The sequence below is a fragment of the Eschrichtius robustus genome, chromosome 4 (genome assembly GCF_028021215.1).
Source record: "Eschrichtius robustus isolate mEscRob2 chromosome 4, mEscRob2.pri, whole genome shotgun sequence".
NCBI classification, from domain to species: domain Eukaryota; kingdom Metazoa; phylum Chordata; class Mammalia; order Artiodactyla; family Eschrichtiidae; genus Eschrichtius; species Eschrichtius robustus.
This window is the reverse complement of record NC_090827.1, coordinates 116,563,785-116,588,167: the sequence shown is the minus strand read 5'-3', so window position 1 is coordinate 116,588,167 and position 24,383 is coordinate 116,563,785. Positions and strand designations below refer to the sequence as shown.

At 37.7% G+C, this 24,383-nt stretch overlaps 1 protein-coding gene across 1 annotated transcript in view; it reads left to right on the top strand.

Annotated features, from left to right (window-relative positions):
• The first annotated feature begins 2,198 nt into the window (after positions 1 to 2,198).
• Positions 2,199 to 24,383, top strand: part of SLC9B2 (solute carrier family 9 member B2) — a 51,156-nt gene continuing 28,971 nt past the window's right edge. Inside the window, exons 1-4 of the mRNA XM_068543247.1 lie at positions 2,199 to 2,660; positions 14,929 to 15,060; positions 15,721 to 15,898; positions 20,725 to 20,895. Coding sequence (XP_068399348.1) covers positions 14,971 to 15,060; positions 15,721 to 15,898; positions 20,725 to 20,895 — 439 coding nt within the window. The 5' untranslated portion in view covers positions 2,199 to 2,660; positions 14,929 to 14,970. The remainder of the gene's footprint in view (positions 2,661 to 14,928; positions 15,061 to 15,720; positions 15,899 to 20,724; positions 20,896 to 24,383) is intronic.

Below are 24,383 nucleotides of genomic sequence, written 5' to 3'. Positions count from 1 at the left end.
GGTCTGTATGTGGGTACTAATTTTAAAATTTTACACGGTTATAAGTGAACACCAAAGGTATAAAGGAGTTTGGCTTCAGTAACTTACACTTAAAGGAGTTTAGGTTCAGGACTATATATTGGTGATCTGTTATGTAAAAGAAAAATAATCATCAGATGTTTATACTTAATGGATGTCATCACTTATAAGTAAATACTTTTTTTTAGTCTAACTAAAAAGTCTTTATTAAAATAAGCAATATTTGACATGGACATAAGAAACATATAGTTAACTACCTTACAGTATTGTCAGTTTGAAGAATATTTTTTAGATTAAGTATAGATTTCCTCACCAAATTCTGAGATAACAGACAAGAGAACATGAAACTTAGCAATAGTCTCTGGATGAAAAATCAGAAATAAATCATGTAACAGGAAACAAATAAAATTAAAGAAAATAAAAGTTTCAATAAGAAATTTAAATTCATGGAAAATAATTCCATAACAGATTACTAGGGAGAAGTTTTTTCTTGTTCTTTTAGTTTCAGGGTTTTATGTTTGTGTTTTATTTGTTGTTACCTCAAAAGACCAAATGGTATGATGCACATGTAGATACTCAGTAAATGAGCAGTTAATCTTTCATCTTAGAACTGTAACATTAAAAAGGAAAATTTTGAAATGGACAATGAAAGTTTAAAATTTTATGTATGAGGAAGAACATGCAGTTGATGAAGGTAAGTTAAAACCGACAGCAAAAAATAAAATAAAATAAAATCTGACAGCAAAGGATATTTTGACTAACATTCCTGAAGAGTCCATTGATCTTAAGATTTGCTTTAGGGTTCTGGACCAGGTATTCCACTACTGGACCACATGTAGCTTGGTTGGTTACCTAGAACCTAAGTCATCCAATTTCTCTTCCATTTTAGTTTTTTGCTTTGTAAAATTAGGGAGTTGGGCCAAATGACTTGGGTTTCTTTTGATGTATCATTATCAAAATGCTGTAACTTCTTATCAAGTGAAGTAATGAACACTGAAGCTTTTAAGCTTTTATGAAGTACTTCATGCTCTGAGCCATTATACGTGTATATGTAAGCTATGAAAAAATGAATTCTAAATAAACACATGATGGGACTTCCCTGGTGGTCCAGTGGCTGAGACTCGGCGCTCGCAATGCAGTGGGCCCCGGTTTGATTCCTGGTCAGGGAACTAGATCCTGCGTGCCGCAACTAAAGATCCCACATGTCACAAGGAAGATGGACGATCTCTCATGCAGCAATCAAGACCCGGTGCAGCCAAATACATAAATAAACACATGATGAATACTGCAAAATGGATTTTAAATATTAACAAATGCTCCCTCAGAGTTAGTTCTCTCAGAGATAACTATAAACTATAAAACATTATAAACAATAAAAACGAAGTAAAAACTAGCCAAAAAGTTCAATGTTCTCCAAAGTCGTGTTGATCAAATCATGTGATGTATCAATGATCATATGACTGAAAGAAATGGAAAAATATATTTGATTCCTGTTATAAGAGGAAGCTGGATGTCACTAGAAACTTTTGCGAGCTTTACGAGAGGAAGAGTTCCGTTTAGGAAAATAATCATTTTAGATGCTCTGGAGAAGCTTAATAGACGGAGCCTAGGTTCATCCATTCTCTCCATAAGGGAGGACCTAAGAGGGAAGAATGAGTGGTTTCTGCCTGGTGGAGACATTTACGTGACATTGTACCTCTTGCCTGCAAAAGGGCGATTAAAATTGGCACTTGCTTAAAGGAGTGAAAAACAGGTAAGAAAATTTTCACTTCCGAAAGGGGCACACGCGTATATACACACACTTAGTTGAAAGGGGAGGGGGAGGGAAATATAGAGGAAAGGAAGACACGGAAATGGAAGGCAGAATTAAATGAATGCTGATGGAAAAGTTAAAATCTGAAACGCAAGAAGGGCAAGTGTTAAGCGATAAAAGGGAGAAGAACAAGTCTTTTATCCCACTTAATTGGTCACCTGAAGAGAGGTCTTCCCGCCCCACCTGAGAAGACATTTCTAAAAAGCACAACTAAAAAGGTGGAGTGAAAATCCAGAATGTAGAAGGGAGCGATAAAGCCAGCAACTGGCTGCCCGGGCCGCACTCGTGGCTCCGCAAGAGGCAGTGCTGCGCGCCCTCGCCCAGGAGCTCGTCATCGCCGGCCGAGACGTCGCCAGGGTCGGCGCGCGCTGGGCAACCTTCCCTGTAGCTTCCCGGGGAGACGCGTTCGTCCGGTCCCCAGGGGCCGGCGAGGCCGCCCACCGCGCGGCGCCGCCCCGAGGTCCCGGGAAGTGGACCCGCGGTGCTCCGGGCCCCCAGTCAAGCCGCGCGCCCGCCCCCTGAGACCCCAAACCCGCGGAGAGCGCGTGGGGTGGCCGCTACGGGGTCCCAACCCGCCCGGGCTCCCTGAGCGGTCCACACAGCCCGCGCCCGGCCGCCTTCCCGGAACCGCCCACGCCGCGGGGAAGGCGGGGCCGCGGACACCCGGCGGCGCGCCCAGTGCCCCGTTATCTGCAATAATTGCCCCATCCGCCGCCGCCTGGGGCGATGCGCCACCCGGAAACCGGCTCCGCCAGGCTACACCGCAGGCCTTTGAGCCCCTTTTCGCATCCGTGGGGCTGAGCCGGCTGCCTGAGCCGGAGAGCGTTAGGTGAGTAGCCCCCGGAGAGCACTGAGCGTAAATTAAACCGGCGGCCGTGGTGGCAATCCTCTAGTGCCGGGCCAGAGGCTGGGAGCTAGCGCCCAGCGCCTTCTGGTTGTACGCAGAGTGGTGGGTGTGTGTGTGTGTGTGTGTGTGTGTGTGTCTCCTGTCGTTAGTTGTTATTGGAGTAGGTTTTTCTTGTTCGTTTTGTTTTAGTTCTAAAATCCACCATACGTTGCTGCTACTGTGGCCTGGGTTAGCACCCCTGATGTGCTAAGACTAATCAGTTCCTCCTGATTGGGGAATATAAATAAGCCCCTGCTCAAAGCGCACGCTGAGTCTGTGGCTTTATTTTACTTACCAGGCATCAGCTTGTTATGTCAGCCTTGTTATCTCACCCTGGATTCTGGTGTGTTTTGTTGCCCAAAAGATCAATAGCAGGAAGACACCACTAACTTTAGCCTTCCATCAAGAAATCCAGGACACCAGTGGCTAGAGACAGAGCAGGTGCTTTACTTTGCCAGATCTACCTCTGTTTTCTCTGAAAGGCTAAAACCCCCTTTCCCCATTCGTCTATAATGAGCCCTCCACCTGATATTATTGCTGCTATACAGTATCTCATGAAATTCTGGTTTACTGTTTCTAAGTCAAGAGTGAAACGTTTCAATTCAGCAAATACCTGTGCATCGTCTGTGGGCCAAGCAAGCCTGGGGACAGGAGGTACAAATAAGAATGGAATACAGTTCAGAAGCTCAAAATTCTATGGATCAGAATATACCTAACGATTAATTAGGTAGTGTGATTTACCCTACACTAATGATGTGAGCAAAATGACCAGTTCACATATTTTCTAGCATATTAAGGTCTTTAGAATTACAGTCCTATTGACTAGATTTTTGCCTTTTTAGGGTTTCCATAGAAGGCATGATAGAATAAGTAGGGAAAATCAGTGATGTAGGTCTGAATCGTGGGGCCTACACAGAAAGTTGCTGTGCTGGATATGGAAGTTTGGCACTCACACTCATTCTTACCTGTGGCTAGTGTGCCTTCTTGTACAGGAGAAACAGGAAAGCTAAAAACATTTCCCAGACTCCCTTCCAGTCAGAGTTCTGGGTGTAAATTAGAGTTCTGGATGACTTGCCTGAGATTCCAAAGGCAGAGATAAGGCAGAAGCCTCCCTGCTCCTCCCTGATATTTTTGGCTCTCTTCTGTTAGCACGGAAGGTGCACAAGGTGCCAGTGTCCAGGCTCCAGAGCTGTGGGTGTTGGGAGGAACTTACAGCAACCAGACTCAGCATGCCGTGTTGAATCACCAGCTCTCTGGCTGTCAAGAGGCAGCTGAGGGAGGTAGTGAACATACTCTGAGTTCCCTGTCCAGACAACTTCCGGATCCCAGCTTCTCAGGGTCACAGGTACAGTATGTTCTTGAACTCTTTGGTTCCTGTAGGTCTCCTGATTGTGGCAAAAATAGTATATTCCCTGTTGGCTCATCTAGTAGTGTTCTAGAAGTCATTCCTAGAGGCCCAGCCAAGACCCTGCACTTGTAGCCCTTTCAACAATCTCTAGCCTTTCAACAATTCATTTAATTCTCTGTATAAAATCTCTTTCTGCTTAAAATACTTGGCATCATGTCTGTTTTCTGCATTGACTCTGAGTAATATGTTTGCTGTATAGCCTCTAAAAGCCACCTAAACCTAACCTCTTCAGTTTCTTTAGATGGGAAATGAAACCATGAGATTAGATCCAGGGCCTGCCAGTGATTTGAATGCCTTCATTTGGGCTCTGCCCTCTCTAGTTGCTACAGACTCCTACATTTGAGTTGGCCCCCTGAAGGTATTTGAGTTGGCCCCCTGAAGGTATTTGAGTTTGTTACCCATACACTAGATTATCTCTGAAGTCTCTTTCTCTACAAGTATAATGTAAAACATTTCTTCGTTTAAAACATTCTCAGAGTATATCACAAGAGATTGTTGACTATCTGGTTCGTAACTAACTGTTCACGAGTCCTGTTGATAATTGGGAGGCCACTGACTCTTCGTTGGCACCCAAACCCTAATGGTAGAACAGATTTTTCCTCTGGGGAAAAGGAATTTACGTCTTTTTCACACAAAGCCTAGGAAACCAGTATGTGGGGAGATGGAGCTCCCTGTATATGCACTTGTGTAATGAGGGAGCATTCTTTGTAGTCTTGGGTCATACATGTTAAGGAAAGTGCAATGATGATAAGTTCGAAAGAGTTTTGAACAGCCTTATAAAGTTATTAAGTATACCTTGCCAATACGGTAAAAGCTCTTTATGTGTGTTTTTTTTTAGGAATCTATTATTTATGTTTCTGTGGGTCATAAGGAGGAATGAAAGGTTTGAGTTTACCAGTGTCCCTTATCTGTGCTCTTCGGTACAGTACATGTATGCTTCTTTCTCAAGGAAAATCTCGTGAAAGGAAGATAAAGCACTGGGGAGACTTTTTTGGGACTCCATGATGTACTTAGTACTAGTTTAAGGTTTTCTGTGACGTAGGCATTATCACCATTTTGCGGTTGAAGAAAATTGTCCAGACTGGCTAAGTAACTTGCCCCAAATGGCCCAATTAGGAGGCAATGACACAAGAAGGATTTACACTCAGGGTTTCCATGTCCTTTTTCCTCTGACCGCTCCACATAGCTTGCATATGATGCTCATTATGATCTCATTGACATGGATGTGCACAAAATTCCGTACCTGCACTTTCCTTTTCACCCCTTACCCTTTAATCATGTGGTTCCTCTGCCTGTAATGGTCTTTATTTTCTTTTCGAGACTAAGTCATCTTTCAAGGCTTGATTCAAGTATCAGCCACGTAGGGCATTATCTGCTCTCCCCTGTTTAACTCTATGCCTGCACTTCTCACATTATAATTAAATTACCTTAAGGTGGCACTAGCTGCTGTAACAGATAATCTCCAAAACCTCAGTAACTTAACACAATAGAAGCTTATTTCTCATTCATATAAAGTCCAACCAGATGTTCAGCTGGTAGCCTTCTCCTCAGTGATTCAGGAACGCTAACTCTTTTTATATTATGGCTTTGCCATTCCCTAAGACCTTGGAGTCCTTAGTTTCCAGGCAATGGACAGGAAAAGAGAGAACATAATGTAAAACATGGGAGCTTTCTTACAGCAATGGAAGTACAACACATCATTTATGCCGACATCCCTTTGCCAGACTCAGGGACTTGCCACACTGACCTGCAAGGGAGGCTGGGAAATGTCAACTATCTGTGTGTCTAGGCAGCAGAGGAAACTGGTTTGGTGAACACATAACAATCTCTGTCCCTTTCTTAAAGAGCAGAGACTGCATCTCAGTCATCTTTCTGTCTCTTGTGTTTACACACCATAGAAACCCAGTAAAATGCTGATGAACTTCAATGATTGTGAAAAGATGGGGTTGCTTATCTCATGTGCCTTAAATTAAAACTTAACCACACTTCATTATGGTTACCTAGGGAATGATCTGTCATTCTCTGACTAGGTTGCAACCTTTGAGTATAGGAACTGTGTCAGACTGTTCACATTCAAATCCCTAACACAAGGGCTAGAACATGGTAAGAGCTTAATAGAGGTTTGTTGAATGAATGAGTCCTTAGAGAGAAAAAAGAGGGACAGAGTCTACATGGAGTTAGGAAATACTAACTGAGATGGTGACATTTGGGTTAGATCTTGAATGACTCGTAGAACTTTACCAAGTAGAGAAGTAAAACATGAAACCCCAGGCAGTGATGGTAGTTGTGTTTTGTTGTTCTTGTTGTTTTGTTTCATGAGTGGAAAGGAACAATCATATGTTTATAAGCCCAACTTTTAAAAATTCAATATTCAAATATTACAACTAAACTTCAGGGATAGGGCAGAAAAAATACATAACCTTACAAGCTATACAATCTCTAGAGACTAAAAGAATGGTGCTAAAAACCTTGGCACTGATTTTTAGCTACTGAAATGTTATTTTCTGGACATTTTTGAGAAATTTCGATACGAAGGCAGTGTTCTATCAATATTTGTTCATCCTCTGTGAAGGTTTTGCACCATGTCAAGAAGCTAGGGAGACGTGTAAGCCAAAGGTTCCTCATCGCTGCTCCTTATCAGAGCTTCCCAGAGACGGCTCTGCATCAGAGTCACCTGTTGTATTGGTTAGGATGCTTTTGGCTATAAGTAACAGGATATTCAGCCAAAACTGCCTTCAAAAATACAAGCTTCTTTTTTCATACGACGAAATGTCTTAAGGTAAGTAGATCCAGGGTTTGTTCAGTAGCACGTTGATATCAAGGTCCAGGTTGCTTTCCATTAGCTAATCTTGACTTTTTCATCATGGATAAATGATGGCTGCTAGAATTCCAAGAAACACAATCCCCATCCACAGCTTCATCCTCCCCTGCTAACACACGCGCGCACACACACACACACACACACACACACACACAAAGAGAAGAGGGTTCTCCTCTTGCCTCTCTGTCTTTATATTAGGAAGGAAGATCTTACCCAGTGGTCCGCAGTAACCTTGCCCGCAAATTTCATTGGCAAGAAATGAATCATGCTCATCCTTAAACCAACAGCTGGCAAAGAGGAATGATGTTACAGAGATTGACTTAGACCAGTCATGATTTATTCCTAGGGGTGGCGAAGGGACCCACTGGCATACCTGAGCAATGGCTCTTAGGTAGGTAATAAGTCACATTGCCACACTTGGGGAGATTCAGTCTCTGGAGATTCTGAGTTTAGTAAGCCTAAAAGTAATATTTTAAACTTTCAATTAAACATATTTGCCTTTGGGTGGGGGGAGAGATTTTTTATAAAGAGAAGCAAGTATTGGGTCCCTTCTTACCTAGGGATAATTTCCTTTTATTCCTATCTCGTTGCATAGTGTTTTACTTCATGATGATTCAATCAAATCACTATATTAATTAACCAAATAGAATAGTGGTTGTTTTCTTTTGATAACTTGATTGCATGCAGTTGGAACACTTAATACTTTCCAATAAGGTAGTTCTCATTCAAGGAGACATTCTTAGTCATTTCAGTAATTAATTGTCAAGGAAATTTTAAGCCCTACTCTTCACTTAATCTGAATTCCTCACTGACGGAATAGGGCTTCTTTTGGGAAATGAGCATTAGATCAGAGTTGATAAGCAGAATCCAGAAATTGGAAAGTTTCAATATGTTCTACATAGAAATACCGTATGATATGGAGACCCTACACTTTTAACACATAAATGGATGAACACCAAAGACAGGAGATTTTTATTATAATTGTTATAGAGTACTTAATGAACAGTCATGGAGATGCTTTTTCAAATGCATGACTACAGTGCATAGAGTACTCCAGCAATATATGTAAATTCTCAGTACAGTCACCCCATTAAATGCCAGCCTGTCCTACCAAAGACAGAAAATAACACAAACAACCAGTCTTTATCCATGTAATGATCTTTCAGCAGTAATTCAGTTGATAGCAGTAAGTGTATTTTACTTGCCCAAGAGCCTGTGGACATTTGCAAGTTGATAATTCTTTCATTTCCTCTGGAATATTACAGAAAGCACTTTTAAACACTTAGATTAACAAGATAACCTGAAAAAGAGAAGGCTGATTTAACAAACCTCTTTCTGTACATGAAAGCATATTTACGGAAGTGGTTTTCAAAGTGTGCTTCACTTGCCAGGAGGAACGGGGGTGAGTGGACAGGGCTTCTGCAGCCCCACCTTTATCTGTCCCATTTGTTGGATTTCAGGATAAGGTTTCATTTAGCAAAAGATCTCTGGCTTAAAAAAATATTTGAAAATTGCTGTAGAAGATTCTAGGCAGTTCCCCCATCTTCTTTGAAAACCACAAAAACAAAAAAATGACTTAAATTGTGGCAGGTGGAATTAAGTTACCTAAAATCAAATTACCAGAGTCTATCTGTGGTGGAATTAAGTTACCTAAAATCAAATTACCAGAGTCTATCTGTGAAAAATATTATTACCAAGGAAAGCTGTATCGTTATCTTTTCTCTAAAGCTCTAAGAATTGCATAAATTCTTTTTAAACGTATTTTAAATTGCATTTAAAAATTTTTTTTTATTTATTTATTTTTGGCTGCGTTGGGTCTTCTTTGTTGCACACAGGCTTTCTCTAGTTGCGGTGAGTTACTCTTTGTTGCGGTGTGAGGGCTTCTCATTGCGGTGGCTTCTCTTGTTGCAGAGCACGGGCTCTAGGCACGCGGGCTTCAGTAGTTGTGGCTCACGGGCTTAGATGCTCCACGGCATGTGGGATCTTCCCGGACCAGGGCTCGAACCCGTGTCCCCTGCATTGGCAGGTGGATTCTTAACCACTGCACCACCAGCGAAGCCCCTGAAAATCTTCTTATTGTAAAAATACTAACAATAAAGAAACATAGAGAATAAAAATGAAATTCCAACAACTCCATTTCCCTCCCCAAAGGCAACTACTGTTAACAGACTTTTTCCTATTTATTTACGTATATATACATACCAGAACTGCTCATATTCTTGATCTATTATTCTTGATCTGCAGTTTTCTCTCAAGTTTGGAGGAAAGACAAAGGAGACTGTTCCTTTGAAGTCCACAGCTCTATGATTTTGGTGGCATATGTGCCTAATACTGGAAAATAAAGCTCAAATTAAATCAAGATGGTTTTTAAGTATGTGTATCAGTCCTGTAGGAAATTCCATATACTGGGAATGCTAAAGAGAGGCATGATTGGCCAATAGCCTTTGCATTTGTTTTTAGAAAATACTTGACCTGCTAACTTATAAGCAAGTGGGCAGTCACAACAGTCATAACAGCCATGTCCCTGGGCTTACGTCAAGCCTCATTCTTCTATTGAAATCTGTATTTGAGTCAGAGAACTTAGATTAAACTCACATTGTTTACTGAATTTATGAAGTCTATAAAATTTCAGCATTTGAAAAAAATACATTTTTTTCTAATATGGTTTACAGGTTGTGTATCAGTCTGAATAAAGCAATATCCTGATTGAGAGGCAGAAAAAAAAACTTGAAAAAACTTGGTTCTGTGTATAGGCCCTTTTACTGTTTATTTAAAATGTACCTTGCCTTCCTAGTTCTCAGTATAATTTTCTGATACACAAAAATCTCTCAAACCATCTAAGTTTAACTGGATTTTTTTTTAAATGAAAAGCTTCTTAATTCTTAGAATCTTAAGTCATATTTAAGTGGCAAGTTGTCACCTAGCCAGTTAACTGATAATTCAGAATATGTAAGCAATATTTGTCAAGAGAATAGAATAAAAGTTCTTATTTCATTCATTTTGTTACCAATGTTGTACAACTTAAATGGATTAGTAAAAATTTTTTGTTTGTAATAAACTCTATAACATTGATAACAATGGAAAAAAGTAGAGCTGAACAAAAGATAGAAATTTTAATATTTATATTTGCTTGTGGAATGTGTTTTCAAACTTATAATTAACTATGGGTATATACAAGTAGAATTTTAAGCAAAATATAACAAAAATGTAAAATTATAATGCAGTGACTTGATAGAAAGGACATGAAATCAAAGATATAAAGAACTATCTCATTTCACAGATTTTTATAGTTTTACTATGGGGCTTGGCTGATATTGGCTGTGTTCACTGAGAAAAGTTATTTAGCTTCTCTAAGTTTTAGTTTTCTTATTTAAATATGAAAAAGATTGGACAAGGTAATTTCTAAAGGCCTTTCCAACTTTTATTATTCCATTAAACTATGAGTGATTTTTAGCTGCTTAGAAGCCATCTAGTTTCTCCATATTTCCTCACTTTTTAACTTTTCCATCTCAGACACCTAGCATCTCACATCGATTCTTAACTCTGTTGGACCTTCACTGGACCCAAAGACTTTTAAAGACTTCCATGAACACAATAAAAAAATTAATTAGGGTCCGTTAACTATAGTATATCATTTAACTAGCATTGTTGAAAAACAAGGCATTTCACTTTAATTTTATTGGTAACTGACACCTATTTTACTGAATACAACACTTTTGTTTAACATTCGCTTTAAAGAGAAGCTCTACAAATTTGCCAACACAGAATGCTAGGTTTGAATATTTATGAACCATCCAGGCAACTTGAAAAGAATTGAAGTGATCTTGTTAAGAAGTATAGTTTTTGAGTTCACATTTTGATGCATATATAAATAAACAAATTCTAGAGAAAAAAAAAAAAGAAAAGCTCTAAACTGTACTGTATATTTTAATGCCTTTTAAAACAAAATATTTCCACCTAATTTTTTTCTTTTCATTTTCTTAAAGATGTAGAATCACCTTTCTAAACATCTGTTATTATACAGGGGCTCCTTCAGGGCCAATTCAGGTATGAAAATTCTTACTAAGGATTTATTTGGTGGCAAGTGACAGAAACCCAGCTCAAACTGGTAAGAAATTTATTGGCTCACCTAACTGAAAAGGAGCTGCTTTCAGGGGTACCAGCAATGTGATTATTAATTTAGAGCTTTCTCTTTCTGTCTTTCCATATTAAGACTCTGCTTTGTTCTGTGGTTAGTCACCTCATTCTTTAGAAGGCTTTTCTTGTATGTTACAACGATTGTCAACAGCAAGTCTGGGCTTAGCAACCCTGTCAGAAGGAAAACGCTTTCTTAATGGTTCCAGTAAACACCCTAAACCTGACTCTCATTGGCCAGCTGTGGGTCACATGCTCATGCCTGAACTGGTCAAGGTGACCAGGGAAGGAGTTCCCTCGCTGGCCAAGCGTGTCCTCATCTCTGGAGCATTGGTGGAGCATGGGGATTAGAGAGGGAAGGATAAGAGTCTCACATGAACCGTGTGTATGGGGAATAGAGGAGGCATGGATTCCACAAAAGAAAATTAGTGTGCTATGACCAAAACAAGGGGAGAAAGATGCTTGGCCGGCCAAAACTATAAATATCCCCTATGAAAAAGACACTTATTCCCACATTTTGTAGCATTAGATTGCAATCTTTTCCATCTCTTTCATTGTCAGCTGTCACTCACGCTGCTCTCAATTTGTCTCTATCACAATCTCTTCCTACATTTTAATGTATAACATCATAAGAGGGTTTGGAAGTCAGATGAGCAAAATCATTAGAATTGTTTTCAAAATAAGAGTTAATGCGCTCTGAGAACTTGAGAGCCTCTCTATGAGTAAGGAGTATAAACTTTCTACTTTTTAATGGACTTCATGATATTTCTTACAGTCCTTAAAAAGCTCATTTTTCCATATTTTCTGATTTCTTTACCTTCTTCTGCCTTCTTAATGGGGGATATACTATTGTAAATTTGTAAATATTGTAAATTTCAAGACCCAGTGACTATGAACAATAAATGCCATGAACATGGTTGCTTTAAGTTACATTTTTGTGATTTTTCTAAATTTAAGTTGGGTTTTGAAATGAGACCAGTGGTTTAAGTATTCTTTTGGAAATGGAAACATAGTAGAGTATAAACAAACAGAGCTGACCAGTTGTAAGTTGTTTTACTGGACTTATTAAAATACTGGTATTTTATTTTACCTTTTCTCTCTTCAATACCTCTCTGATCTCAAACAGTACTTTGGTATCCATGGTGGAGACTATGGGAGAATAGGGACATTTTTTTAAACACAAAACTATATGAATTCTCGAAAATAGCATATATTGTACAACATGCCCAATTTTGATTTTTTATGTTAAAAAGGACTAGAATAACATTAATAAAATGAATTCTCAAATTCATTTTAGCCAGTAGTGTTACGTCCCCTAATCAAGAAGTTTGCCTTGAAAGGAAGAGGTTAAAAGCATGATCTAAAAAAAAAAAAAAAAAAAAAAAAAAGCATGATCAAAGGAAATGAATGGAATTATGTAGTAAATTCTTCAAGACTGGGGAGACCTTGTCCTGCTTTAAGAGGAAAAGCAAAAAGAATCTCAGAGGGCTTCCCTGGTGGCGCAGTGGTTGAGAGTCTGCCTGCCAATGCAGGGGACACGGTTTCGGGCCCTGGTCTGGGAGGATCCCACATGCCGCGGAGCGACTGGGCCCGTGAGCCACAATTGCTGAGCCTGCGCGTCTTGAGCCTGTGCTCCGCGACAGGAGAGGTCGCGATGGTGAGGGGCCCGCGCACCGCGATGAAGAGTGGCCCCCGCTTGCCGCAACTGGAGGGAGCCCTCGCACGGAAACGAAGACCCAGCACAGCCATAAATAAATAAGTAAAATTAAAAAAAAAAAAAAAAGAATCTCAGAGATTTATGATAATTAGGGAGGAGGAGTATGAATGGCTAATAACCAACACTAGTGAATGCCTACCATATCCATGGTTGGACCTACTCTTGTCTCCATTGTACAGATGGAGAATTACTTACAAACAGCCTAAGAAATTTGGTATATGATGGAGCTGGACTTTAGACCCAGGTTTGTCCAAATCCAGAGCCAATAGACTTTGTCACCTACTATATTAGGGGGTCAGTCTCTACAGAGGGTGAAGGCCAAGTGCCATGGTTTGGGATACAATGTCCTAACTCTCCAGCCTCGTCTCTCATTATCCATAGCCTCCCACCACAGGCTCTAACAGAGTTTTCCCTTGCACCGCACTGGCTTTCATGCCTCGATGACTTTAAGGCAAGGGTTCTCTGAACCCAGCATTTTCCTGTCAAAATGCCATTCTTTCTCATGAGTCTAAAGTTTGAAGTATTTACATTTTAAAAACTATATATACATATACATAAACACATACACATATGTAATGTATCATTCTATATACTTGTATTTATTTTATATAATACATAATAAAAATCAAACTGAAGGCTTTTTGAGATGCCACTCTGGCCAACATTGTATTCTGCAAGGAAGAAAAATGATGATGGTGGTGGTGGAAAGGATATCATTTTCGTTGAAATTTTAAATGCAAACATCTTGGCATTTTTGTTAAACAGAAAATGATGCCTTGAGGCAGAGGTCCTAGCTAATTTATCCCTGTCTTTATGGTCTAGCATAGTGTCTGGCACATATTAGGCACTCAAATGTGTATTGAATTAGATTTTCCCTTCTCTCACATAATTTCTCTTTGGTTCTGCCAATGCTTATAGTTTGTACCTCTATTATAATACTCATCGTACTTGTTGCATTAGGAATAAGTTTGGTTACTAATAAAAAGCAAACTTGGCTAATAGTGGTTTATACAATTACTCCAAACCTTGGCAGTCCAAGACTGACTCAGCAACTCATGATGTCGTCAAGGAACCAGTCCTCCTTCTTACTTGTCTACTGTCCTTGCATAGGGATTTTTATTTTCATGGTTAAAAGATGACTGTTGGCCCTCCAGGAGGTATATGTACATTCTAGGAAGGAGAAAGAAATGTGAGAGGGCAAAGAGTAAACAGTATGATCCTTGAAAGGTCTTGCCTTATTGTTTGGGAATGAAAGCCCTCCCCAGGGACTCCCACTTATATCTCATTGCATAGAACTGTGACACATGGCCACCTCTAGCTGCAGAAGTAGCTAGGAATTGGAATATTTGGCTTTTCAGCCCATATAGCATGGGAAGCCAAGGGAGAAGAGATTGAAGTGGGTGTTTATGAAGGCAACCTACAGGTCTGCCCTACAGGGTTTTTAGTTACTTCATACAAATTTATTTTTCTTGGTGTACTGTAAGTCTGTAGAGAACAAAGGATGTGCTTTGGTAATCTTTGAATTACCCACAGTGACTACCAAGAGTCTGTCACAGCACTTATCACAGTGTCTAAGACATTGTGGCTGCTCCATCATTGTTGTTGTATTTTTTTTAACTTCAATTTTGAAATAAGAACTAGGCAGTTGTAAGGCAATTATACTTCAATAAAGATGTTTTAAAAAAAAAAAAAAAAAAAAAAAAAAAAGAACTAGGCAGGAATTAGTGACTCTGGTTTCTCTGAATATGATGGAATCCATAGATTTCTCTTTGGTGACTCATTTCCTCATATCAACACTGGAAAATTACCTGGGGCTTTCCTGCTTCAATTTGGCCCATTAGAGAGGACAATTGAACAGTAATATTGCTGGGATTATTTGCAGTATAACTCAGAAAACAGGGTAGGAAAGAAATCATATAAAAATATGGTAAACAAGGGCTTTTTCAAGAAAGGTAAAAAGGTAGGTAAGAATTAGGATTATATATTGTAATCAAAGAAAAGATTAGCAATTGAAAGTTAAGAACAGTCTAATTTAAAATATTTTAGCCACTAAGGGGAAAAATAAGTACAGTTCATTCATTTAAATCTCAAATTGCTGTTCTATATCTATACTCTTTCTCCTTCAAAACAGATCCTGTTCTTCTTCCCTCTATCATATTCTTAATTATAAATCATGGAGAATGAAGATAAAACAATTAACCATGAAGATTCAGAACCATCCACAGAGGTGAATCACACAGCCTCCAGGGGTCAAAAAAAACAGGTATGATCAAATGTAGAACATCCCAACCATTTCCTTAAGGAGGAGACTACGTTTCCAAATCTATGACAGAATTGTGTTCTCTTCATTCTCTATCACTCAATTAACAATTCTCCCCATTCTTAAGTCCCCAAACTGGTGTAGTAGGTGTGACTGCCAGTTTTCCTAGATAGGCATTAGCAGCTGGCCCTACATGGAGAGCCTGTGAAGTGCTTTGTGTTCCCAGCCTAACCCATAGAATGATTCTGGTTTCTTCCCTCTTTATTGCTTAAGTTAAAGTAAATGAATGAATGTGAATTTGTTTTCGCCACAGATGATTATCTCTTTCTGAATCACTCTGACATATTTACCAACTATTGCCTTGAATCATATTTTAAATAGGCTAATTTTTAAACCCAGTATTGGCAATCATAATGAAATTTTATGTGACTCAAGCATTTATAATGCTACAAATAGTGACTCAATGGTAAATACTCCTCCCATAGTTTGTTCTTATTCTGAGCATTCTCCAATTAGCTAGTAATAAAGCTGTGCTTTTCCTCTGTAAAGTGTTAGCCTTGATTCTAGCAACAGAAATTTGATTTGTGATGTGATGGCTCAGTAACTATAAAAATGTACAGCAAATATATAGTTTTAAGGATTTTTTAATTGCTTTAAACACAGGAGGAAACAGTTATGAACCCCAGAGGTATAGATGGAAATGAACCAACAGAAGGAAGTAACCTACTGAATAGCAATGAAAAAATGCAAGAAACACCAGCTGAACCAAATCATTTGCAAAGACTAAGACAAACATTTGCTTGCCCTCCACGTGGTTTACTGGATAGAGTAATAACAAATGGTATGTAAATGATAGGGATGAATTCAGAACAAGGGGGTAAAAGATGAAGTCATTATAATGAGAGATTCCAAAGTAATATGGTTTAAAGGACAAAAAAACGTTTACTTCTCTCTCACATAAAAACTACAAGGTGAACAATTCATAACGGTATGTAGCTCTGCTCCATAGTCATTCAGGGTCCCAGGCTGACAGGGCTCCACCATTTTCAACACAGGGCTACCAAGAGCAGCGTTGTCACCACCATTCCCGCTAGCAGGAAGAGGGAGAGAGCAGAGGTCAAGGGCATTTTCCTTTTCTGTATCTGAGTAATTTCACAGGATAACGTTAGGCCTCCAATGAGGAAAATGACTGAGAAATTACTTATAAACAGAAAAGCACCAAATAAATGCTGGTTGTTATTACTGTTAAGTCATGCCACTAATGTTTGAGCAAACACAGCTCAATTTATACTTCCAAACAAATCCATCATTTTGTAAGTAAAGATCCTGGTTTCCAATTCAACTTATTGCTGCTATTACTTAAAATTGGGTTAAGGAGGGGGAATTTATCTCTGCACTATTTTGATGTGTTAGGGTTGGGATATATTTGTCTTTTAGGAATGGATTTGGTCTTTGGAGGCATCCCAACATTATTCTGATATCAATTTGATGAATAAATGGACGTTCAATTTCAGTAATGTTGTTTTTGTTCAAAAAGGAAGTGTGTGTGTGCATGTATACTGCATGTATATTGGAGGATGTGTAATATCGTAAGAAAAAGGAGAATGGGGTTGAAACTTCTCTATAAAGGCACATTTGAAGACAGTTTCAAAAATTGTGTTGAGGAATGACAGCATCATTAAATATATGGCCTCCCCCAGTAAATATGTTGAAGAATGTAACATGTTTGATCTAGAAGTTATATTTACTGAAAAATCAGGCTCACTTCTTTATATGTATACTTCATTTGTGAGCTCTGAAAAACATTTTTATCATTTGCCACTGGGACAATGGAAGCCAAGTATGATACGTTATATTATACTTCAGGCTCTAGATATGTTTTTAATGAAAATAGGTAAGTTTCTAAACTAGCATGAGAAAAAAATCTCAAACTTTATTTAAAACATGTAGAGAAAACCAGGTTCCAGAATATACACTAGTTGAGAAGGCAACAGATAATTTAATACCTTTTCTGTTCTTTTTATTTTTTTAAACTTTCACCGTTCAAGTTATGGCACATTTCTAGTTAAAACATATAAACTACAACGGATATGGATTGCATTAAGGAAAGGGGTATAAAAGAATGATGTGATTTGGAGACTAGTTTTATAAAATTCTATAATCATTGTCCTTAAAGCTGCCTGAGAAATGGGGACTCACGATACATAAACACCTCTCACTTGTTTTCTTATACTTCTGTTTCCGAGACTTACAAGACTGCTTTTTTTCCCTGTACTCCTTCCTGTGACCATTCATCATGCAAAGTATTCTTCTTAAGAAGTAAATCTTACATGTGAAAATACTATTTTTCAAAATTGTAGATAAGAAATAAATTATTAACTGAATTAAACATGATTTAGAGAAACCTTATACATGTACACTCACTATGTATTTAGAATTTCATTTTGAATATGAGGAAGGAAAAGGAAAGTTAGAGGTTTTTTTTAAAAAGTAGTGTAAACGTATGGGCACCAAGGGGGGAAAGTGGCAGGGGTGGGGTGGTGGTGGGATGAATTGGGAGATTGGGATTGACATATATACACTAATGTGTATAAAATAGATAACTAATAAGAACCTGCTGTATAAAAAAATAAATAAAATTCAAAAAAAAAGTAATTAAGAAAACCCTTAATTCTACCTTTCTGAATTAGTATAAAACTAGGTTTATGCTGTGATAAGATACAAGTTAGTAGCTGGCAATTCCTGATTTCCCATTATATTTCAGCCCCTGTTAGAAATTTCAGCCCCTATAGCCAATTGGGAAATACTGAAGGCCCCTTTGTTATTTTGTTGTAATAGCATCATAAGCCTAGAAAACCTGGAACAATTCTGTAAGGGTTTAAAAAACAGGACATTGGACATGATCTCTAGCAATATGTAGAGGAGACTCAATGAATAATCCTTTCACTTATGCCAGTGAAAACATCTGAAAATAGTTTAAGTCTTTTTAAATATACCTTTTATCTGTCAAGAAAACAGGAAGTCATCGGACACCAAAAACAAATTATAAGTAGGAGAGATAAATAAACACTCAAGCTGGCCTTCTCTCCAGAGGCTTCTGCAAAACACCAATGAACTTGAGATTTATTTTGAGAACCAAGAGAGTACAGGAGGCTTTGCTAGAGCCGCCCAGGTTGGGAGAAGTATCATAGGAAAAATCATTCTCCCTCACCCACACAAAGTCGGAACCCAGTGTGATGGTGGATTTGAGGTAAACCTGCCCTGCAGAGGGGCCCAGTAACTAAACCTGTCTGTCTAAACTGTGGTGCTGGCTGGAGGAGGGGAGAGTCTCCACTAAAAATGGGTAACTTCATTCTGATTTGTGCTCCAAATTCACAGAAAAATAACTCAAACTGAACATATATCTAAAAGTGGTCCCAGTTTGTAAGCATCTAAACACGTGGTAGAAGCAAATCCTATCTGGAAAAACTCAGACTCAACCTAAGGCTCCAGCAATTCCCAGAGATACAGTTGCAAGGAAGAGCTCACTGTCGCAAGAAAACAAACAAAAAATCACAAATAAATGCACAAGGAAACATTGCAATATTTTCCATTATCAGAAAATAGAATATAAAATATTTTTGATATCTGTAAAGAAGCTAAAGAGGAAATAGCAAGTATGAGTACAAAACAACTCTTTATAAAAATGAACAGATTTTAATAAGAACCAAACTGAAGTTCTAGAGACGAAAAATAAAGTACAGTAATTGAAATTTAAAACAGTGGATAGACAGCAGAGTAAGTGGAAAGAAACTTGGTAAACTAGCAAATAGATCTGAAGAGATTATGTACAATGCAATACACAAAGACAAAGATGGGAAATATGAAACTAGGGTTAGCAACGCGGAGAGGCGAGTGTGACTGTTTAATCATAGTTCCGGAAAAAAAAAGAATAGGAAGAATGGGGGAGATAAAATATTTGAAGAAATACAGAATTTATAAAAAGCGTAAATCCTAAGCAAACCAAAAGGAAGCCATTCCTAAACATACACTGAATTTGCAGAAAGCTGAAGGAAAAGAAAGATCTTAAAACCAACCAAAGAAAAAGAATTCCCTAAAAGAGCTGAAATTAGACTTACAAAACAGTAACGAAAGACAGAAAACCAAAGAATAATATTTTCAAGGAACTGAAAGTAACTCTCAACTTAGAATTGTATACATAGATAAGCTATCTTTTAAGAATGAGAATAAAGATGATTCCAGATAAATAAAACTAAAAATTTGCTACCAGCAGATCTTCATGAGAAATATAGCATGCTCTGCTACAGAGTGTTTCTGTACCATGAATTAGTTTATATGCGATGGTAAATAGGGAACTGTGTCAGTGTAATATGGAGTTTGCATTTTTGTACATAATTTTTCCTGGCATATTAATATTTAACATCATCGAACAATAGCAGATAAGTACAAAGTGAATTGAACCCTCCCCCCAAAAAAGATCAGGTATATACTTTATTACAACTAAAGATAAAGACTTGCTAACTTTAAAGATAAAGCCTTTTAAAAAGCTGAGCACCCTGTGTAAGTACCTTCTTTTGAGGCGGTTAGTTGTTCTCTTAGGGACGTCAAAGACTTAAACTTTCCACGACATGAAGCTGTCTAATGAAGCCACATGTGATGAAGAAGCTGCCAACACTGACCTCAGATAAAAAACAAAACAAAGCAAAACATTAACAACAACAAACCATTTGATTGATGGAGAAGGCTACAGTCTGGATAGGATTTGCTGGAACTACTCCCTGTTTAGAGCAAATGCTCTCAAGATTCTGCATCTTGAAATAGTAAGTGCGGTTCCAGTGTTTTAAGTCTGCAAAGAAGAGGTTGACTATGGGAGATACAAATATTAGTGGAGATTTAACTGTGCTGGTACTTTTATTAGGATCGTTGTTGTTCCTGTTAGTGTTTTGGTCACAAGTTTTGAGTTGTGAGTAGTCTGCCCAACTCTCTTTTTTCCACGTGCCTTTCTATTGTCAGTGTGCAGTTTTGTAGAACACAAGGTTTTCAAACAGGGAAACATATTTCACATTCTAACAGACATGCCTCTCCTAAAGGAAATACTTCAGGCAACAAAATAATTGTCCAGATGAAAGGTTTGAGATGCCATAACGAATGATGATCAAAAAAAAAAGGTAAGTATGTGGGTAATTCTAAACAAACATCGACAATAGAAAAGAAGCAATAGTTAAACAATAAATTAAACAATAATGCTTAATTCAAGGCAGAACTAAAATACTGGAGTGTGATTGTTAAAGTGTTCTCATGTTTCTGCGAAGAGGATATAGATAGTGACTGTTTCTCTTTTTATTAACTAATGAATATTTATGGTAAAATTATAAGGAAAAATAAGGGAATAGTTAAAAAAAAATCCAAGATAGTAGTTTCTTCTGGCAGTGTGAAAGGAGATGGGCGATGGGATTAGGAGGAGCACACAGGTGGATTCAAAGGCACTGGTAATATCCTACTTTTTAAGGTGGTTGGAAATTACCCAGTTTTTTATATTACTGATGTTCTTTAAAACTTACACATGATTATAAATATTTGTATGTGTATTCATTTTTTTTAATGTTTATATTAAAACCTGCAGATGACCACTTGTTGGTAGAAACTAGTTTTCCTCGTTTATTTCAGTTACCATGGTGGTTCTTCTGTGGGCTATAGTTTGGTCAATTACTGGCCCTGAATGTCTTCCTGGAGGAAACCTGTTTGGAATTATAATCCTATTCTATTGTGCCGTCATTGGAGGTAAACTTCTGGGGCTCATTAAGTTACCTACATTACCTCCACTGCCTCCCCTTCTGGGTAAGTGCTAAACACATCCTGTTTTCTTCAGAGTAAGTCATATTTAAGTCATATTATGGAAATAATATATAATGGTGTGCCTCTCATGCTCTCTTCCTAAATCCACATTCTTTGACACCATGTTGGTAGCTTAACATCAGCCATGGTGGAAGTATCTTTAAGACAGAAATCAGCAAGTGCTACAAATCAGAGCTTACTATATTGTTAGTCATTCACATCACTGACAAGTGAAGTTCCAACATGCATTTTAATTGGTTCATTTTCGTCTTACTCATTAACATAAACAAAATTATCAACCGATATTCATGGTGACACTATACTCGCTCATCATAATGTGAATGACTTCTTTGCTAAGCCAGATAGTAGTCAAGCATTTATTTGTAATCTGATTTTGTCAATTCATTGTTGAACTGCAACCATAGTTGGTTATGGATATGGAGTTCAACAATGAAACACAATGAAAGCATTCTATGAGAATCAATTGGCTATATAGAATTTACAGCGATGATTGTTGCGTATTTATAAACTGTATTCTGCACATCCTTTATATCAGTAAAATTTATAATAAATATGTAAATATATAAATATAAATACACACACACTTTTTTGGACAGCTACTTATTAAGCATTTACCAGCACACCATTGGGGGTATTGTATTATCATGCTTATTAAAATAATTTAGCCAAAAATATTCTTCCAGAGGCCATGAGAACTGTCCAAACATGAAACACATGAAAATTAGTCTTAACACTGGACATTATATCTTTAATGTTTCTTCAAAGAATTCCCTATTACAAAATTTAATTTACCACTTTCATTATACCACAAAAGGCATTTTGTGTCCATTTCTAACAGACTTATAAATCACTAAGTTTTATTTAAAAATCACATATCTTTTACACATATATATTTGCACACATTTCCTGAGTAAAAATTTTTCCTGTTATTTTATGTTAGTGAGGACAATCAATACTGGCTAACAAAGACCAAAATTACTTGCTTTTCAATTTGTGGTCAGCAGTTGAAGCTAAATATAAAAAGAAGTAGAGTTATTTACATTTGACCATGCACTATTTCTCAATATACTTTTCAATTTTAGGTAAAAATAAAGTTATTTTGCTTAATTCATATTATTTATCATGAGTGCTTTTTGTTTTCTAAAGTTATTAATTGAATTATTGTTAAAATGAGTTGTTTCTAAATATGCCTGTATGCTGTGATAAAGGGTTGGCAATCCACCTCTTTTGTAAATAAGATATTACTGTAACACACCCATGCTCATTCATTCACATATTGTCTGTGGCTGCTTTCACACTACAATGGCAGAGTTGAGAAGTTGTGAAAGAGACCCTGTGGCCCACAAAGCCTAAAATATCTCTTATCTGACCCTGGACAGAAAATGTTTGCTGACTCATGCATCTAAATCAGTGCTTCTCAAACTTTATCATGCAGAAAAATGACCTTGGGACCTTGTTAAAATGCAGATTCTAATTAAACAGATCTGGCGGTGGGGCCTGAGATTCTGCGTTTTTAATAAGCTAATCATAAGTTTTCAAACATGGTTGTGCATAGGAATCACCTCGTGAAGTCTTTTAAAAGCTGATGCCCAGAGATTCTGAATTAATTGATGTGGCATATACCCTGGGCATCAGAATTTTTAAAAGTTCCCCAAGTGATTCTAATATGCAACCTAAGTTGAGACTGCTGTTCTAGACTCCATGAAAATACCCTTTATACCTCATCTTTTTTTTTTTCCATTCTATGCCTAATATTACAACAAACTAAGTATACCACATTGCCAAGTGGTACAGACTTGGGCTTTGAGATCACATGAAATCTCCTGGGGTAACCGAAATTATTCTGAAAGATCACATACGTTATATATCTTAGCATCTCTTTTTGTAGTGTTACACTTGTGATAGAAAAAAGTTTACCACTTTTTATTGTAGTAGGGCCAGTAACCAAAACCGAAACATTATCTGAATCCATAAAGACTTGTTAAGACAGAATATGTGTGATGATTGCCTGTTCTATATTTTCATAAGCTCATTGAAATAATTGCTAGAGATAGAGGATGAAGGAGAATTATTTATTCCCAAAATGAACGGGAAAACAATTGCCCTGGAACACTTTCCTTTGCCCATGGTCTGGGCTGATGTGGCCACCTGATTTTGATTTGGATGTTCCCTTCTTGCCTCTGAGCCCACATGGGCCTCTCCTTTCGTTGTGGGGAGAAGAACACCTTTCCTAATAGAGGGGTATTATTCTTTTTTCTCTTAATTTGTATTATGGAAATCTTTTTAAATATGCAAAAGTTATCAATACATAACCAATCTTATTTCATCTACTCCCAAGTTTTTTTGGAGCAAATTATAATTGAAAAAAATTTCCATAATACAAATTAAGAAAAAAAGAAGAATAGTCCTCTATCAAAGGAGGTGTTCTTTCCTCCACAACCTACGTGAGAGGGAGAGGCCAACGTGGGCTCAGAGGCAAGAAGAAGATGCCTGCCAAGTCCATATCAGGTGGCCAGAGCAACCCAGACCATTGGCAAAGGAAACTGGGTCCCAGGGAAATTTTCACATTCATTTGGGGAACAAAAAAATGCTCCCTTCCCCCCTAAAACTCCAAAAAAGCCCTCTTAACATATTTTTGAATTCTTGTTAGATTATTATTCTTTTTGATTCCAGGTAGTTATATGCTATAATTAATTTAGGACTGGTTTAGATCCACATTTTAAGTTTCAATAAGGAACTATTGACATATTAATGAAATATAAGGTTAGTGCAGCATTTTGGGCTTGGTAATTCGTCAATATCTATGAGAATGAAATATGCCTGTACCCTAGGGCTTAACATTTCCACTGCTAGGGATTATCCTGTGGATATACTTACACAAACCTACAAACATGTAAGCTCCATATGGACAAGGACCATGTTGGTCTAGCTGATATCTGTATTAGCAGGGTATCATAAGGGTCTGGCATGTAGCAGGCACTTAATAAATACTTGATGTATGAACTGTGCTCATTTCAGCACTGTTTGTAATGAAAAATCTTAAAGTCTATTAATTGGTTCCAAAATTATGGTACTTCCAAACAATGAGATACTATTACAACTATTATAAAATAAGGCAAATATATATATCAATGGGAATATATCCAGGATATATTGTTAAATGGGGAAATATTATACCATGGTATATAAATATGCTTTCATTTGTGTCCAGCACACACACACACACACACACACACACACACACACACACACAAAAGCACAGACACACACAGCCGTGCTTAAATAGGTATAGAAACTTTCTGGAAGGGCACAAATAACCCTTAACAATGAAAACCTTTGGGGAATGAAGATCAAAAGTTGCCCTTGGGGTTGGGCATGTACTTGTCACTTTACACTTGTCAGTAATTTTTAATTTTACCGTAAGCATATATGATTCTTCTCATTATTCTTTTAAAAATAGTTATTGTAGG